Here is a 20,563-nt window from a genome sequence, read left to right as displayed (position 1 = left end):
TTCTCGCTTTCTAGTATGCTTGATAAATATTTAGTAAGTTGTATTTATTGTCTGCAAAACAGGATTCCTCCCTACAGGATAAAAATGTGAGTACTGTACTCCAGGTCCAGAAGCTCTATTTTTAAACCCGCTGGAATCCCTCTACAAATAGCTTTCTGTAAATAGCTGAATAGCGAACACAGATTAATTTCTTGACCTAATATCAAGATACAAGTGAGTAATAAAATTTTTGCATGTTAGTTTACTGGGTGGTTGTGTTAGTAATTAAAATATTTAAAAGAAACACCCAAGTTTCAAACCTGTGTCTGCTGAAATGACTTCAGCCTCTTCTTAAACCGTGATGGGAGAACAAAATCACAGCCCCTTGCTAGGAAAGCTAATTCTCCTCTTAAATCCGGGTCCCTTCGCAAAGATGTTTCCTTGATCATCATCTTTGGAAAGTGAATGTTTACTTTTCAAGCAGTCAGCTCACTTCCGAAGACGGTGTCAATCTTGTCAGTAGAAAGATACTTTTTTCTTCTTATCTCACAAATAAATTATATTTAATCATTGTGTTCTCTCAGCCTCCTGGGACCACAATCCATGCTTGTCTTGACATGCAGTTGGTTTCCAAATACAGCCTGTGACTCGTAATGTCTGCTCATAATATTCCAGTGAGAAACACAGCTTGCAAAAGGGCCTATTGCTTCTTGTGGTAGCGTTATGTGAAATTGACCTGTACGTGTTGAGAATGCAGAGCCTTCTGGGAAAGAAAGCACTCACAACTCCTAGCACCACAATTAGAAACATTACAGCTGGACTTAAGAATAGCAACTTCTCAGATAATGCTAACTTCTGAAACTGAGAACGGGGGTGCTGATCACATACTTTATCCTCAAACCAGGGTGAAAAAGAGTATGTGGAGCATTTTTGTCTTTTTTCTACTTGATATTGTTTAAAAGAAAAACCAAAATAGAACAAATTGAACTACAAATTTGAAAGTATTATTTCAAGAATAGCTTTTTAATTATTATCTGAAGGGAAAACAATTATTCCTTATCTCCTACTCTCTCCACTCAAAATATGGTGGAAATCGTCATTCTCAAATGATAATTTACAAAAATATTTTTTAGTTTTAAAAGTAGACTATTTTAGCCATTGAAATAATTACGGATACAGTCTGAAAATTTATCTTCAAAAGTGTTTCTAAGAAAGTAGAATAATCTAACATCCTAACAAAGAAATATCAGATATATATGGATGAATGAAATTTTTACCAAACAAGGGCATAAAAGATGATCAAAAAGAGTAACATTACATACACTCTGATCTTATGAGACTTTTTCCTTTGAGGAACTTTAAAGAAATAAAAATATTTCATAATTTTACCATATATTAAATATTAGCCTCATTTTAACATTTATAAGTAAATTACCAAAGTATTCTCTTATGCATATTTATATTTCACTATTTTTAATTAATCTCATCAATCAGGATTCATTTTTTATTTCTAGAAAATATAAATCACCATAAAGAACAAAACTAAAAATGTGAAAGTATACATATGCATATATAATAAATAAATGTAAAACTTAAAATATTTAAGATACATATTTCCATATGTAAATGTAGTTTTCGTTTTCTACTGACTGTCAGACTTAATCACATTCAGGTGACAGAGCTAATATTTGTAAAATTTCATGAATTAATTATTATCTAGTGGTGTCTAACTCTCCAGGGCAAGTTTGATTTTAAGTCATTCATTCATTCATTCATTCATTCATTCATTATTCATTCACTCATTCAGGTATTATTATGATTACTATGTGCAGTTGCTGTGTTGGCCATGGAAGCAGAGATGACAAGGAAGTAGTTTCTTAGTTCTCTCTTTTTGCTTCATAGGACAATGGTGAATTGGATAAAAGGACAAGAAATATTTACAAAGTTCATTTACTTATTATATATTTCCTATATTTTAACGTCAGAACAATGGTTAAAAGTCAAACGCTGGTGAAGTGTGGGGCTGAACGCCTTTAAGCTCAGTCTTTGGCATGCCTCTATGAGTTCTGGGCCAGCTGTGTCTACATGATGAGACAGCCTCCACCCTCCCTCCCCAATACATACCAAGAAACAAATGCTGCTTACAGCTCCCAAGTTAGAGTTACTCTGTTGCTCTTAAGGAAACATTTCTGTATGTTTTCTGATGATGAAATAAATTCCAAGTTTTCATTTATAAAACAGTTTTTAAAAAAAGTTAAAAAAAAACCCAAAGGGCACAAGGTCAGGGGCCTTAAGGGTGCAGTAAAGAGCTGGTTGTGGCAATAAGTGATTGAGAAAGACTAGCATGAGGTTACTTGATATTTACTTATTTGTATTTGTGTGGAATTATAGCTGCTTGATCATAGTAAGGATCTGAGAACCTGACTTACAAGGAGCACACCTGAAAGACAGAACTAAAATCATTATTTTTAGTGTGTCCTCTTCTTTCCTGGGAAAGATCAAGCATAAGCAAACTTCTCTGCAGATACCAGCAGGCTCTGTAACCTGCTCTCTTTCCTCTGAAGACTCGGGTAGCCCTGTCTGCACTGTGTGCACACTCTGAGTCTCCAGGGCAACAACCACACACAAGAGAACAACTAACGCTTTCTGCTGTGAGGATCACTGGGATTTTCAGCTGTTATTTTGAGATCTGGCTGCCAAGACTGGAATTCCTTTCCTGTGGACCATTCCTCCAGAATAAGCAGGCTTGGGTATGAAGGATAATTTGTGACAGGCTTCTTTCGCCATGTATGTTTCAAGGCTTCACATGAGGTAGCATGTACCAGTAATTTGTTCCATTTCTGGACACGAGTTGTGTCTACTTTTGGGCTATTATAATGTATCAAGAGATAATCTCAAGTTCAGAAAGAATATTTTTTTTATTTTCTATATTCTTTGTTTACATTCCAAATGATTTCCCCTTTCCCAGTCCCCCCCCCTGCCCCCATAAGTTCCATAAGCTCTCTTCCCTCCACCCATTCCCCAATCACCCCCTCCCATTCTTTTTTTTAAGATTTATTTATTTATTATATTTAAATACACTGTAGCTGTCTTCAGACACTCCAGAAGAGGGTGTCAGATCTTGTTACAGATGATTGTGAGCCACCATGTGGTTGCTGGGATTTGAACTCAGGACCTTTGGAAGAACAGTCAGTGCTCTTAACCACTGAGCCATCTCTCCAGCCCTGAGAAAGATTATTTCTTTTGCCCAAAAATGTTTATTCTAGAGCAGAGGTTCTCAACCTGTGGGTCATGACCCCTTTGGGAGTCAAATGACCCTTTCACATCAGAAATGAAAACACAGATGATTATATTACAATTCATAACAGTAGCAAAATTACAGTCATGAAGTAGCAACAAATATATATATATATATATATAATTTTATGGTTGGGGGTCAGCACTGAGAGGAACTGTATTAAAGGGTTGTGGCTGAGAACCACTAGAGGAAGATATATGAAATGATGAGTTCCTGAGTGGGGGCTTTGTGAGTTTCCTTGGAAGGGGCATATGCAGGAGAGGATGACCTTGTTGCTAAGACCCTAAAATTTAGGCCTTCAGTATCTCAAACAAGAAAGAACACTCCCTTCTTATGTCAAAAAAACATCTATGGAACCCAGGAGAGCAGTAATAAGTTTGGAGGAAGAAGATGTGTTCCAATGGAAGGTAAATCAGGAAAAGTGGCATAAAATTGTATGTGAGGCCAATACATCCCTCCCATAGAATTCATTCTATAAGGCTTAGTCTGAAACTCAGATTTGTTTTGAAAACAATTTTTTTAAATCTTATAATTATCCGGCCTCTCTTACAAAATGAAGGCAGTGATATATAACCTTAATTATCTTTGGAAGGAGTCAGCTCTGGGCAATGCTTTAAGAAGGGTTGCTTAAAAAAATTCAATGATTGAGTGGAAAACTAAAGCACTTATTTTGATTTACGTATTAATGCAGTGTGTTATGCTAGGGGCTGTGGCTGTGCCTTAGTGTTAGAGTGCTTACCTAGAATGCATAAGGCCCTGGACTGGAAAATTCCCAGGACTGGAAAAAGAAAACTCGCACGCATGCATGCATGCACACATACCCCCTCAGACCGACTGACCAACCAACCAACCAACCAACCAACCAATCAACCCACCCCACACCCCCCATCAAAATAGTGTTTATTGCTTATCAACAATGTGTTATGCCAAGTAAGTCAAGCCCTTGTTCTGCACACATGGTAATTTACAATCACTCACCAGCCTCAGCTGAATGTTGTCATGGAGACCAAGATAACATCAGTCAAGAACTTCCAGTTAGGAAGGCAGTTGGGATAATCCTGGCAGCAAAGACTGTACAAATATGAGTAATAGAAACACAATTCTATAAGGGCAGGGAGTCAGCCTAGTTGTTGAGAATCCCTATTGTGGTGTTGGAAGCAATTGCAGAAAGACAATAGAGAGTGGGTCAAAAGGATTTTGCTAAGAAGACACCAAGAGGAAAGAAGTTACAGAGTAGAGAGGAGGTTGTGATATAGCAGCACTATACTGTTGACTAACAAAAGCAAGTGGCTCTTTTAGAAAAAATTGAACATTAAATTAACCTGGACATGGTAGCATACACTTGTAGTTCCATCTACCAGAGGCTGAAGCAGGAAATTACAAGTTCAAAGCCTGGGCAATTTGGCGAGACCCTATCTCAAAACAAACGAAACCCCACCACCAACAAAGGAAACAGAAAATTTTCATTTCATCAACACATTAAACAGCTACAGGAAGGAAGGAAGAAGGTGGAGAAGAGGCAGTATGTTTAAATATTTTTTATATTTTTGCTACAGGGACTCACTGTGTAGCTCTGGCTGGCCTGGAACTTACTATGCAGACCAGGATGATCTTGAACTGATAGAGATCTGCCTGCTTTTATCTTCAAAATGCTGGGATTGTAGGTGTGCACCACCACATCGAGCCTAAAACTTGTTTATAGATGTATGAGCACATTATCAATAGCTAGAACCACTGTAAAAATGTTTCTCCTTCTCTCACCTCAGTAACTGCACTCAGGATAATACGATCTTAGGAATTTGGGATGAGAGTTAAGTTTGCATGCATCAAAACAGAAGCTGGAATTGGTGGTCAAGAATATACTAACGTGAGGTAACCCAGTCTCAAAAGAACACTCATAGTATGCACTCACTGATAAATGGATATTAGCTTAGAAGCTTGGAATACCCAAGACACAATTCACATACCAAATGATGCCCAAGAAGAAGGAAGGAGTGGCCCCTGGTCCTGGAAAGGCTCAGTGCAGCATTGTCGGGGGTGGGGTGGGGGGTGGGGGAATACCAGGACAGGGAAGTGGGCAGGGTGGATTGGGGAACAGGGGGAGGGAAGAGGGCTTATGGGACTTTCTGGGAGGGGGGAATCCATGAAAGGGAAAATCACTTGAAATGTAAATAAAGAATATATCAAATAAAAAATAAAATAAATATAAAAAATAATATACTAATGATTATAAGCACTATGTTGTGAAATATATGTCAAAGCACTGTGGTCTTTAAAAGTACATTTGTGTGAGGAGACTGCATCCTTATCTCTAGCCTAAAGTCATTATTATTTTCTGGGAATCTCAGAGGAAATAGAAGGACCCTGATTTCAAAGTCTGTATCTGATAACTCTTTTGAAGTAGGGAGACAAAGTATAGAATAAATAAGCTAGTAAACAATTAATATAGGTGAAGATGGTCATATTAGGAAAGACTTTTGGGAGTTCAAGCCTGTACAATCTTTTGAAGTACTTTGAAAAATTACTTTTTATTATTTTTATTTTTCTAAAAGGATTATAAGAAAATTTAAAAATTACAGAAGTATGTGAAGTTTCTAAAAAAGCTGAACATTGCTAATAAATACCTCAAGAATCTGTTGAGTTGTGCAGGTTAGATTTTGCCAGCTTCTAACAAAGTAGAGTCACTTGATATAAGGGACCCTCAGTTGAGAATTGCTTCCATCAGACTGGCTCGTAGGCAAGCCTGTAGGCATTTCCTAATTAATGGTGCACTGTGTGTAGTGCCATCCTTGGGCAGGTGGTCCTGGCTTGTATATGAAAGTAGGTTGAGCAAGCCATGTCAGTAGGCTGCTTCCTCTGTGGCTTCTTCAGTTCCTGCCTGTAGGTTCCTCCGTGAGCTCCTTCCCTGGATTCCCTCAATGATGGAGTCTAACAGGTTAAGATGTAAAAATGCTTTTCCTCTGCCATTGGTTTCAGTCAATGTTTTATAACAGCAATAGAAACTACACTAGCACTGGAGCACTCACTAAGTGCTACTGATCTGGGTTTTGGCGTATGGTGAGTAAACAAAGCTAAGTGCTAACTATAAACAATCTTTACTACATCCTGAAATCTGTGCTTGGTAACAAGTGGAAAATAGTTTCAAATTATAAAATTATTTAAAAAGTGTTGAGACTTTACCTTGCACTTGCCCACTTCATTTTTGGTGCTAGGAATGGACTCACGAGACAAGCACTGAGCTGCCTCCTCAGCCCAACTGCATTTTTCTAATCTAGGCATGTTAAGTTGTCAGGTTTCGTTAGACTTACAGTTTTGACACTTTTACTTAAGTTAAATTAAAAAAATGTTTCTAGAAGAAGGCTAGGGCTTATTTTTTAACCTTTGAGTTATGATTAATATGCTATTGCTCCATTAAGCTTAAGAGACCCAAGTTGACTGTAATGCCATCTGCTGGTAGCAATAAAACAGTACTGAAGTTTGATTTATTGGGGCTGGGGAGACAGGTCAGTCACTGAAGTGCCTGCAGTACAAGCATGAGGACCTGAGCTCAAATTTCCAGCACCCACATACAAGCTAGACATTGGACATGGAGATAGATCTGCAACATTAGTGTTGGGTGGGGGGCATAGAGACAGGTGGATCCCGAAAAATCACTAGCCAGCTAGTCTAGTTTGTCAGTGAGCTCTGGGTTCAACGAGATCTCATCTCAAAAATAAGGTGGAGAGAGATAGATGTTGACTTCTGGCTTCCACATGCATACTTCACCCAACTCAGACACACAGACACACAGACAGAGAGATGAAGTATTACCTAAGTATAGTTTTTTAGTGTTTGCTTTTTAAATGAAAGTATTCCATTAATTTCCATATTAAAATATGGCCTCAGCACAGTAATCAATTCATTCATAATCATGAAACCTTTGGGGACTTTAGCTGGATCACTCTTCCCTCATCTACAGGCTGTTCTTAGTCATATTTGACTCTCTTGTATATTCATCTGCATGGGTCAGCTATTCTTGAACCTACAAAGTTAATTCCTGTCATATAGAGGCTTTGTATAAAAGCATATCTTCAAGTGTCACATGTTAGCCAATGACTGTGTGAAAAATGAGTGACATGTATAAAGCTGTCCAAAAAGACAAGAAAGAAAAGGAAGTTGATAGATGGGAGAGGCAGAGTTTAGGGAAGATGGCTACAGAGTTTAAGGAAGATGGCTATCTGTGGTTACTTAGGCAAAAATTTACTTTTAAAAACTGTTTCTCCTGTCTCAGCTCTAAAATTGCTGAGATTACAGTAGCACACTGCCACACCCAGTTTTATTTACTTTTTACATGTCTAATGGCACACTGGTTGGATATCATAATCCATAGGTAGTTTTTGTTAATGATCTTTAATGATGCTTCCAGGACTCAACAAAACAGGACACTGAGCCTTATCAAACTCTGATTTTTTGATTTAGTGTAAATACTATCTAGATAGAAGTCAGCAAACTATTTTTATAAATGCCTACATAGTAAATAAATACTGCAGGCTTTAGGCTCTTTATCTCAACTACTCAGATTAGTAAGCAGAACACAAAAGCATCCATAGATCATTTAATGAGCAGGTGTGGTTATGGTCCTGGCAACAGCAGGGCGGATTTGGCCCAAGGGCTTTTAGATGGCGGACCCTTGGTCTAGGCCAGTATCCAATTTCTGAATATCCTCTTAGTATTTTCTTTTTGGCTTCCTCTCGTAACAGAAGTTTGAATTTCATTTTTATTTGGTCAACACATACTACTTACTCTTGGGAAATTATTTTGAAATCATATTAAAATATTAATGATATGTAATATTGTCAAGCAATCTTTTTTAATGTGTCATCACTACTGTCATTTAAGTGCTGCCTACATGTCCACTAAAGAAAATGTTTTAATTTGTAACAAAATTGTTTAAGCTGGTAGATTTTCAGTTGTATACAACAACAACAACAACAAAAAGGACATAATTTTAAAACTGTTCTTAAAAGAAATCACAGATTAACCATGGTAGCACATTTTTATAATGTTAATACATAGGCGACTAAGACATGAGCAGGGCAAGTTCCAGACCAGTCTGAGATACACAGCAAGACTGTAGAAACAAGCAAACAAAAGAAACAAACAAACAAAAAGAAAGACTGGGAACAGTAGCTTATCAGTAGAGAGCCAGCCTAGTGTGTACGAGAAAACCAATACGTATACCAACAAAACAAAACAACAGAAAAAAACCATGAAAAACAATATTGTATAAAAGTTTGCAGCAATAGATAACAATTTCAGAATGGTAAAAATTCTGGAAAAAAGGAGAAACTGGTGAGGAGAGGTATCCTATGGGTGTCACTGTATCTAAGATAATTTTTGAAAGATGAAGATTCCAATGAAAACACAACAGCAGCCAAACGCGGTGACAGACCTACAACTACAACTGTCTGGGAAGAGGACTGCAAGCCCAGGGGCTGCCCGAGCAAACAGACCATGTCTAAAGTAAGAAACAATAACAATTACTAACCAAGCCAAAACAGTAATACAAAAATATGAAGCAAATACTGTAAAATACTGAGACCTGACAAAACTAAGTTGTACAATTTTTATATAATATATACCATGCTGTTCTATTTGCATAAAACAAAAGCTAACAAATTATATTTCATGGGCTACATCTGGCTCAGTGCCTGTTTTTCTAAGCTTTGGCTCCAAGATTAGTCCAACATTTTGTGTATTTGGTATATGGGGCGAATGCATATGTGCATACATGAATGCAGGTGTGTGGTTCCATGTGAGCACATGTGGAGGCAGAGGACGATGACAAGTGTCTTATGTTATCATTCTCCCCTTTGTTCTCTTGACACAGGCAGGGTCTCTCAGACTTTAAGCTCACCATTTTGGCTAGGCTGGAGGGCTAGTGAGCAAGCTCCCAGGATCTGCTGGTCTCTGCCCTTCAACATTGTGGTAATAGACAATATACTGCTATACCAGGCTTTTTATATAGGTGCTAGAGATTCAAACTGAGGTCCTCATGCTTACACAAGAAAGTCTTACCATCTCCCCAGACCCTAGTCTAATATTTTTAAAAGACTAAGTACACGTATGCATGCATGCACACACACACACACATACACACACAAGATAACACTAATCTCATGACATACTAAGCCTAAAATATTTACTGTCTGGCTTTTCATAGAAAAAGGCAGCTAATTCCTGTCTCAAACCAATTCAAGGGAAGAAAAGATTAAAAGACAAGCCACTAAAGCAAGGAAATATGGCCTCTTGCACAAGGCTATCATGCAGAAATTTATTAAATTTTATTCTATTTTTTGATACTTAAACTTATTTAAAAGAATGTTGAAAAGTGATTATTTTAAATCACATTCTGATTCTAGTCTACATTTGTAAAAAGGACAAAACTAAACCAAATAAACCTAGGAAGCTTTAGTGTCTGGCAGCTGAGTTAAACTGAGTTGGATCTAGTGCCAAGATTAGGAGTATTATCAGACCCCCACTTCCTAACTGTCTTTTTTTTCCCCATAGGAGGTAATGTAGGAAGAGAACTTAATAAACATTCAAAATGTGTACCACAATAAGAGTTTCTGGTTATAATGGTCATGAAAAATTATAATAGGTCACCAGAGAAGGAGAACATTTTTCCATTTAATAGGCAGATTATTGAGAAAATATATGCAAATGTCTTAGCCTACAGTAACTGTAGCTCTTAGGAAATCATTAGCATTCTGAGGCTAGTACACAGGTATTTTTTTTTGTCCTTTATAACATGCTAAGCACATCAGTATTATCTTGAATATGAAAAACTTTTTTTTAATTTTGTAATTAATTTATTTGGTTTCTCTTCCAGTGACAACCCTATTCAACTAAAGATATTATAATAGGGACTTAGAAGCTGTGCTTGATAAAATCATTGACTCTTCATTTAGGTGTGTGTGACAAAGAAAGATTAAAAACTTGGTGTTATTTGCAACTATTTCCTTTGCCACCCTAAAATTTAGGTTGGATTCTTGCTTAACTCTGCAAAAGATATGAAAATCATTTAAAGACTATCTGTCTGAAGCTGCTAATCCTATCCCACCCCAATACAGAGAGTAACTAAGTCTAGACTACTGAAGTTGATGTCTTCAGTCTTTGCTCTAAACCCAAAGGAATTAATTCCCTCTTGCTTTTCTGACTTGTTATTCTTTCCTGCAGTAACCCTATGGTCCAGAAGAAATGATCTGATAGATAAGTTCCCCATGAGAAGTGGAACTACCCCCCACAGGCAACTGCAATGTTCCTTGTGACCAAAAAGCATAGCTTATCATTTAGAGATAATGATCAACCAGACCATGGCTTACTCCAGACTGCTTGCTTTGCTAAGCAATGCAAACCATTAACCTTTGCCTTTGTTCCCTTTTCTAGACCTTTCAAAGCCCTGTCAGCTCTCTGAAGATACTGCCCTCATTCTCCTGGTGTGGGCACACTGTTTATATAAAACTGTTTTCCTGCCTTCAACACTGTCATCCCTTGGATTAGATTTGGGAACAGTGGATAGGCCGGGTCTGCTGGGACTCTCAAGAGCTTTGTCACTAAAACTAACATTATCAACATTTGTGAATCAATAAATGAGTTCCATAGAGTTTCCATAAATGGTCAGTGAACATCTGAGCAAAATCATCATTTAATAACTAAGTATGTACTATATTGTTTTAAGTTTTAATGTTTCTGGTAACTGAAAATGTGCATATAGAACAGTAGCCATAAATATGTACCAGGTAGAAATTATTCACCTGATCACAATTCACCTTTTTTGCACTGTCAAACAATCTCCCTCAGGCCCCACACTCATATGGTATTACACAACAGGCAAGCGCTCTATCATGGAGCTATAGCCCTAGCTCTTGTCTTCTTGAAACAGGGTCTTTCTAGGGAGTTCAGGTCAGTCTTCAACTTTTAGTTGAAGTCCACAATAGCCTTGAACTCATGGTTCTCCTGGTGTTACATTTCTAATTCTGAGATTACAGAGCTGTACCACAATGCCCAGGACAAATGAAATTTTAAAAATTATATATTGGGCTGGATAGACAGCTCAGTAACTAAGAATGCATACACTTTCCCAGAGAATCCAAGTTTAGTGCTCAGCATTCATGCTGGGCAGCTTACAATTGCATGCTACTCAAACTCCAAGGGGACCAATAGCCTTTTCTGTCTTCTGCAGGCACTATACTCACATACCTAGTACATTTAAAGTTTAAACCTCATTGGGTGTTGTGGCACAGTCTGTAGCCCCAACACTCAGAGGGCAGAGGCAGGCAGAATCTATGAGTTTGAGGCTAGTCAAGGCTATATAATGAGACCTTATATAAAAATTAAACATCCTTTACAATTATATATTATTATGTACATGTATGCATGATATGTCTGTGTAATCACTCATGTGCAGGTGTCAAAGGACAGCTTGTTGAATGAGTTCTTTCCTTTTATCATTACATGGGCCGGGGATTGAATTAAGCCTGCATGCAAAGTGTCTTGACTCTCTGAGCCATCTTGCTGGCCCTCAAACAAAGTTTACAAGACTAAAATTACATTTGGATATTTATTTATTTTCAATACAGGGTCTTCCTATGTATCTTTGGTTGTCCTGGAACTCATGTAGATAAGGCTAGACTTAAACTCACAGAGATCTGCCTGACTCTGCCTCCTGAGTGCTGGGATTATAGGCATGTGCCCAACACTGAGTTTATTTTTTAACTTGGCCATGTAAGATTTATCTCTAAAATTAAACTTATAAAAATTATATAATGTTGAGGAATATACAATAGGTATAAATAACCTGAGAAACTACTTACTAGATATCTACCACCCAGAGCAGTAAAATGACATATGGGAACTACAGAGGCATTCTGCCCATCTTTTCTGGTCACACCTTTCCCTCTTCTCCCAGGCTATTTTTCTGAATGTTGTGTTTGCTGTATACTGGCACTCTGTCATATTTTAGTACAAATGTGTGCATTTCAAAATAATCTATTTTATCACTTGCTTTTATTGATTTGGCTTTATATCTGTGAACGAACACATGTCTACATTTATAAACTCTATATGGTAGATACTGGGTTTAGCAAATAGTTGATGTGCTTTTATACATGTCACAAATTTTCAGTCAGGAACAGCAGAATATGAGTCAAAGTGAAGTCTGTCATATTTGGGACAGGTCATTAAAAACGCCATTCTTTTTTCTTTTTGGTGAACTCACAGGCTATATATTCTACATATTCCAGGTTGTGCAATGGAACCTGGAAGCTTCATCAAACTGAGTTCTTAAATGGGATGGCAAGGAATTCCTTCCTAACCCATGGACATTCAGAAAACAAACCATCATGCTTCACTGACAAATGCCTCTACACAAATGGGCAAATAACTTTCTTCAAGCAGTCACAATTAGTAAAGTAAGTAGTGGAACATTAAAAACCTTTAATGTTCTATTAACATTAAAGGAGAAACATTTGGGAAACATTTCTCTGATTCTAGATTGTTACTTATCCTTATGTGCATAGAGAAGCCTCACACACACTTTCTTTGAAGGCTTGCAGCACTGGTGGCACTTTAAGAAAGTGTTTGAACATACTATTCAGGAATATTAGTTTTGTCTCATCAGCTGGATTCTCAGCTCTTTAAGAACCAGACTCTCTTGTACCCTATCCTGCACCTTACAGATGAGCACATATGTGATGGGCTGGCTTTGTGGTTACCTGGGAAGGATTAATATTAAATGATCTACTCTGTAAGTGTCATGCTTCATTGCTCATGTCTTATGTGATGTAGCAATAGATACTAAGGCTAAGTAACTTTCTTTTAGCCACAGAACTTAGAAGGAAGAAGGAGTGCATGGATAGGGCAGATAAAAACAATCTGACTCAAAGCCTTTGCTTCTTTTCAATTGAACTGAGATCATTCCTAGCACAGAACTTAAAGTGGCTAACAAAAGTAGTTTCTGTTTATATACTTTACATACAATAAAACATATTTGGAAACGTCTCAGAACTTGTGATTTTTGAATCTTACCTTGATCACTTCTGGAGTCTGCTGAATCAAAACAACTGAAGTACTATCTTTGGGTTTCTCACCAACAGGGCTCCTACAGACTGATGGAGTGGGCTGGGTGGACGTTGTCAAGGTCTCCTGTAGAATTTGCATCATTTCCTTTTCTTGTGATAGGCTCCCTCTGCCTGACTTGCATTCAACTAGTTCTTGAGCAAAGTCTTCAATACTTTCCAGAATTCGAAGTAAGAGGGCTCGGTCTTCCTCCTCTATTTTGTGCCCATTGTTTTCAATAATCTTTGTTAGACAAGAAGGTGAGACTTTTTCCGTTGCTGAAGAGACTATAGGTTTAGGCTCAAGATCTTTGTGGATCTGACCAGTCAAATGACTATGACTATTTAGAGAATTGCTGCTTTTACCCTTGGCAAGTGGTTCTCCTAGAGAGGTCTCCATCTTCTGTGAGAATGATTCCAAATCCATTAATAATTTGTCTATCTCTTCTTGACTGTTAGGATTCATAAGGTGCCTCTGGTCTCTGAGTTCTGTGGTAGGAACTTCTAATTTAGAATCTTCCTTAGGTGGATGAACTATCATTGGCTTTTCAGTTATCTTACCAATTTCATTTTGCACTGAGGCAGCACATTTTTTAAGGTAAGTATCATGGTCTGAAAATTCGTTATGTTCATTTACCTTTACTGGTTCCTGACCTTGTCCATTCTCTGCTTTTTGTCCTTTGTCTAATAAGGTCTTCTTCCCATCTGACTCCTCTTCAATATAAAGAGTTTCCATTAAGTTACCAGAAGAAACATTCTCTAAATGGTTTATGGTTAATAATGGTGATTGAAGCTGCACAGGTTTAAGAGTTCCAGAATCATTTACCTCCAAGCCACACAAGGAATTTGTGTTGTTTGGAGTGGTTTTTACAGTGTGTGTTTGTTTAAAATTATGCTTGTCATCTTGCAATTCAACAGTCTGAAACTGTCTGGAGTCAAGGGCTGAGAGGTGGACGATATCTTCATATTTAGGGGGCTGTTCAGTCCCATATAATGGGGAGAATGGAGTCAGTTGTAAGTTTGGTATATTATTGACAAGTTCTGTCAAATCTACAGTCTCGTTATTTCCAGACTGCATAAATTCCAATGGTAACTTTCTCAGGTAGTAGGCTAACCTGGACATCACATTCATGTAGACAGTTTCAGAGTTAGGGATTGCCTCAACGCTGCTTCCTTCATTGATGCTGCCTCCTGACTTTTTCTTTATGCATTGTTTTATGATGTCAGTGCATTTTTTTAAATCTTCAGAGCATTTCAGTAAGATGTCCAAGCACATTTTTATGTCTGTCCCAGAAGAAAAATGATCTATTTTATGTTTTTCTAAAATCTGTGTAACTAGATCTTCTTCAGACAAGTTCTGAAAAAGCATGGAAGCCAGGTTTGTATCTAATGAATTTCTATGAGATAAAGATTTCTCCTCAACTGAGGAACTCCGAAGTAAGCCATAGGATGGAGAGGTCCCATCATGATTATAATGGCCACAGAGTAAGTCAAAGTCAACTGACCTCCTATTAAATGAGTCAGATTTAACTTTTCTTCCTTTTTTATAAGCTGCATGGTTTGAATTTCTGAGTTTTTCAAGGGAAAATTCTTTTATTTTCCCACTGGCAAAGTTGATTGCTTCTCCTGCAATGTCCTTTAAGTTACAGGTGTTCTGACAGGTAGACGCTTTCCTGGCCCTGGGTATGCCTGTGAGGGCTTGATGGGGATAGTCTTCAGCTGAGGAAAGCCCATTTTCATGAGACAAAAACACAGAGTTCAGATCCACATCTTTGAACTGAGATACAGGGATATGCAAGAGGTCTGCACAGACACTATGATGCACCACGATGCAATCTATTCCATGTGTGAAGGTATGGCAGGTTCCAGTGCAATAATGTATGGCTTGTTCAAAGCGCCGGTCTATCACCACACTGCTATAATGGTTCACAGTGCTAACCACAAGTCTGTAAGTTGCTGCCATAATATCAAATTCACTCAATGGTAGGGCTTAGAACTTTACAGAGTTTGTTTCAAGAAGAAAATTTTTCTAAATAATACTTTGTTGAAAAATAATTGACAAAGTTCAGTGGTTTCTTGCAAAATATAGTAACTTTTCCATGAAGGGAAATCTTTAAATTTGAGGTTTGGTAGCTATCAGTATACAGTAGCTGCTGCACATGTATGTTTGTATTGGCAAGTCTAATAAATTAAATATTGTACATTTTAGTTTTATTTAGTAACATGATACTATAGGACTATTTCCATGAAAGAATATCTTCTTTTAACTCTTCAGTGGTTCTATAAACTGTCATATAAACCTTAGTTGATGGTACAAGATTACTGCGATAACTGAGTCCTCTCAGGCCTTAAGTGATCCATTTTTTTTTTTTTTTTTTGTGAGCGACAGAGAAACCTAGAATAGAAAAAGAAAATAATTAAACACATCCAGTTAATCAATGATCTCTATTCTCTATCATATTACTTGCTGCTGATATTTACTATAGGTCTTTGTTTTCTCACATTATATAAGGTACTTCATTCTATAAGGTACACATTCTATGAGCTACTTCACATAGTACCTCAACTCTGCCTTCTTGTATATAACTAATTGATACTTTCTGTATGACTCTTCTTGCCTTCTTGTATGACAGTACCAAGCTTATATCTAGACAGTTTTCTTATCCTTATGGCTTATGGATCAAGAATAGTCTTCTGGCCGGGCAGCAGTAACACATCCCTTTAATCTCAGCATTTAGGAGGCAGAATTAAGTGAATCTCTGAGCTTGGGGTCAGCCTGATCTACAGAGCGAGTTCCAGGACAGCCCGAGTTAGAGAAAAACAACAAAACCCAAAACAAACAAACAGACAGACTGACAGACAGACAGAGAATAGCTTTCTGATTCACTTCCAGATCTTTTGACATATTTCTAAGCCACCTATCCCCACAGTTCCTACTACTCTGCTGCACCTACTGTCTGCTTCCACCAAGCTAACCTCTTCTCAAAAACTGTCAACACTAGGGGACTGGTCCTAATTTTGAATGTTCCTCTATAGTTGGAAATTATTCTTCTATCAACTTCTCTGTATTTAAGTACAGAAAAACAACCTTCATTACTGTTCTTGGTCCCATATTTTTGGACCATATTCATGTACATCTCTTTCTTTTTTTAACAGTTTCATAAGATTTCATTAATCTTCATTACTAAAAACAAACAAACACAAACAAAAAACAGCTTGTAAAATCAGTAGTGGTTAATTTCCAAAATGTTCAGTCAATATATTTAACCACAAGTACAGAATGCCCACTGTGCCCTCTGCTTTGAGTGCAATCAGTGGGTTTTAGTAATGAAGTCATGGCTTCGCTCTTACTGAGGTGAAAATGTAGTTAGAAAACCCAGTAAAATGTAAATAAACATATAATCCAATAGATATGTGTTACTGAGACAAATGAAGCAGGGTAAGGATTAAAAAAAAATAAAGGTGTTTAACAGTAAAAGTCAGAGGCAATTTTATTGACATCTGAACAAAGATCTGTAAGAGAGAGAGAGAGAGAGAGAGAGAGAGAGAGAGAGAGAGAACAGGTATTATCAGATAAATCATGTCTGACAGATAAATCTTAAGTGCAAAGGTCCTGAGGTAGGAACCAACTTGATTACTACAAGGATAAGATTAATGTGGTTAGAGCAGAGAAAGCAAGAATATTATAAGAGATAAGGCCATAAAGGAAAGGATGATTCTAAGCATGCATGAGCGATAGATCTCTATAATGGAATTGAGTTTAACTGACTGCACTGGGACATGACTCATGAAATCACCCATAGAGGGTCACATTTTAAACTGATGATTTTGACTATTGCTTTCAGACACATAGAAGACAAGAAAAGAAACAGGGAAATAAACAGGATTGCAATGCTGAGGAAGTTAGGACCAAGATAATAATGGTGCAGCAGATGTTTAGATGTATCTATTTCACAGGTATAGCCAACCTTTGCTGAACCACAGAATGTGTAATATGGATAAATCAAGAAAAGTACATTAAGGCAATGATAGTAAAAATAATTAAACCAGTTAAGGAGAATATAAGTCTCAGTGACTCAACACTGTCATTGGTTGACTGTTTTAAGACAGGATATCACTTTGTAGTCATAGCTAACAAGAAACATACTATGTAGACCAAGCTGGTATTGAACTCACAGAAAGCCACCTGCTTCTGCCTCCTGAGTACTAGTATTAAAGGTGTGTTCCATCATGCCCAGCACTACAAGTATTTTAATAATAAAAATCTTTACTTATTTAAAAACAAAAGTGTGTTCATATTTTATTTCTTCAATCCTAAAAACTAGCATATTTACTTCATTTGTTTATTTATGGAAGGCAATCTATTATCATCTTTTACATATTTAGGTACTGGGAATTTGGTGACTACAGAAATGATTAATGTAAAAGAATAGTTGTTTGGAGATAGGGTCTAACTAGGTTGGCTTCAAACTGGTGATTTGTCTTCTGTGTGTTAGGATTGTAGACATTCACTACCATGTCCTGAAAGAAATCTTTCTTGTGTTAAAATTTCATAGTGATTACAATACTAACTGATGGTTCTTTGGATCTAAGGTTACTGTGTTTATACCAGTACTATTAAGTTCTGTTAACTTGAGATACAACTCACATCCCTAATTTCTGATACCTTATCCTCTAAATGTTCTTTGATTGTGTTCTAGATAAACTGTTGAACTGACAGTTTTAAGAATATGTTTTTAAAATTTGAATAAAAATGTAATAAACATAATTTGGAAGGAACACTGATATTATAATACTTGGCTGACTTCCAACCTGCAGCAATTCTCCTGCCTCTGCCTCTCAAGTGCTGGGATTCTAGGGGTATGCCATCACACCCTGATTCCTAAGCCTACTTTTGTCCCTGTGTCTGAATTTAGTTGTTATATGAATGGAGTTTGAACTAACTAGTGCCTCATCCTCAACCTGTTTGTCTTCAAGTATTCAGGTGGCTTACACAAAACTAGGTATATTCAAATTGGATGAAGCTGATGAAGAAGTTCAACAGTAACAGATGTGTTCAGTAATAAAGTAAAACTATGAAATAGCTCAACCATAAAATGTGGTAGGAACAAAAATTAAACACAGCAATGGAAGAAATCACCTTTAAAAGAGACATACTGCAGAACAACCCAAACACAAAGTACAGAAATAGCATTAAATTGGGACAAGACAGATAACTCAATGGTTAAGAGCACTTGCTGTTCTTCCAGAGTATCTGAGTTCATTTCTAGCAACCACATCAGACAGCTCACAGCTGCTTGTAACTCTAATTCTAAAGGATATGATGACCTCTATTGGCCTCTGGGAACACCTATACATACATGGTATATGCTCACACAGACACATACATACACAGAAATACAAATAAAATTTAAAAAGAAATAGACATTTCTTAACGTCTAAGGCATTAAGACATTATACCTTTTTAGAAAACTAATGTTCTACTTTTGAGGGGAACTTAGACAGGGTCTTACTATAGAGCCCTGGGTGGCTGGCTACTATGTAATTTAAGCTAGCTTCAACCTCCAAAGTGCTGGGATTATAGGTGTGCAGTGCCTAGCTATCAAGTTAAGATTTTTAAAGAATGTTGAATAAGGATACAGGGGGAAGTAACTAATAATGTTAAGAAGTTATCGAAAAGAGACGCCAGAGAGATCTAACAGGCAGCTATGTAGACATAGCCCGAAGCTAACATTGCTTGGGTCTCAGCCTTGCCTGCACCCAGGGCCAGGGCAGTCCTGTGGGCTGTCAGTGTGCCAACCCTGTGGGGGGGTCATTTGCCGGGCAGAGTGATCAGCACTTGGAAAAGGTCCCCGCAGCATCCACCATCTTTGCTCCCTGCCGGAGCAGACAGGCAGCACCAGGTTCACAGAGACAACCTGAGTGTAGCATTGATTGCTTGGGGCAAGACACACCAGGGCTCCAAGGGCACCCAAGAGGAGGGCAGCACATCAGCAATCTGTGCCAGGGGAAACCCAGTCATCCAGTGGAGTAGAAATAGCCTTACAGGCTCACAGGAGGTTCAAACACCAGCCAGTGACAACAAGACCAACTAACACCAGAGATAACCAGATGGCAAAAGGCAAACGTAGAAACGTTACTAACAGAAATTAAGGCAATATGGCAGCATCTGAACCTAATTCTCCAACAACAGCAAGTACTGGATACCCCAACACACTAGAAAAACAAGATTTGGATTTAAAATAACTGGTCATGATGCTGTTAGAAGAACACAAAAAGGACATAAATAAATCTCTTAAAGAAATACAGGGGAATATGAATAAGTTAAAAGCCCTTACAATGGAAACACAAAAATCACTTAAAGAAATTCAGGAGAATATGGGTCAATAGATAGAAGCCAATAAAGAGGAAAACAAAAATCACTTAAAGAAACGCAGGAGAAATTGGGTCAACAGGCAGAAGTCATGAAAGAGGAAACACAAAAATCTCTTAAAGAATTACAGGAAAATACAAACAAACAAGTGAAGGAACTGAGCAAAACCATCCAGGATCTAAAAACAGAAGCAGAAACAACTAAGAAATCACAAAGGGAGACAACTTTGGAGATAGAAAACCTTGGGAAGAAATCAGGGGCCATAGATGCAAATATCAACAACGGAATACAAGAGATAGAAGAAAGAATCTCAGATGCCGAAGAAACCATTGACTCAACAAGAAAATGCAAAATGCAAAAAGCTTGTAAGAAGCTATCCAATAACTATATGGGATATTTCAGGACTATTTTCTAATATAGTTAATGAACTTATATTAATAAAATATATGAGTACTGGAAAATTTAAATAGCTAATATATATTAAAACCTGTCAAATTAGTTTTTTTTATTCGATATATTTTTTATTTACATTTCAAATGATTTCCCTTTTTCTAGCCCCCCACTCCCCGAAAGTCCCATAAGCTCCCTTCTCTCCCCCTGTCCTCCCACCCACCCCTTCCCACTTCCCTGTTCTGGTTTTGCCCTATACTGCTTCACTGAGTCTTTCCAGAACAAGGGGCCACTCCTCCTTTCTTCTTGTACCTCATTTGATGTGTAGATTATGTTTTGGGTAATCCAGGTTTCTAGGTTAATATCCACTTATTAGTGAGTGCATACCATGATTGATCTTTTGAGACTGGGTTACCTCACTTAGTA

At 37.4% G+C, this 20,563-nt stretch overlaps 1 protein-coding gene across 1 annotated transcript in view; it reads right to left on the bottom strand.

Annotated features, from left to right (window-relative positions):
• Nucleotides 1–20,563, bottom strand: part of Ppp2r3a (protein phosphatase 2 regulatory subunit B''alpha) — a 138,894-nt gene that overhangs the window by 88,390 nt on the left and 29,941 nt on the right. The window contains exon 2 of the mRNA XM_052187531.1: nt 13,346–15,769. Coding sequence (XP_052043491.1) covers nt 13,346–15,337 — 1,992 coding nt within the window. The 5' untranslated portion in view covers nt 15,338–15,769. The remainder of the gene's footprint in view (nt 1–13,345; nt 15,770–20,563) is intronic.

This window comes from Apodemus sylvaticus, chromosome 7 (assembly GCF_947179515.1).
Source record: "Apodemus sylvaticus chromosome 7, mApoSyl1.1, whole genome shotgun sequence".
NCBI classification, from domain to species: domain Eukaryota; kingdom Metazoa; phylum Chordata; class Mammalia; order Rodentia; family Muridae; genus Apodemus; species Apodemus sylvaticus.
Note: the sequence above shows the minus strand (reverse complement) of the source record. Positions and strands in the feature narration are given on the sequence as shown.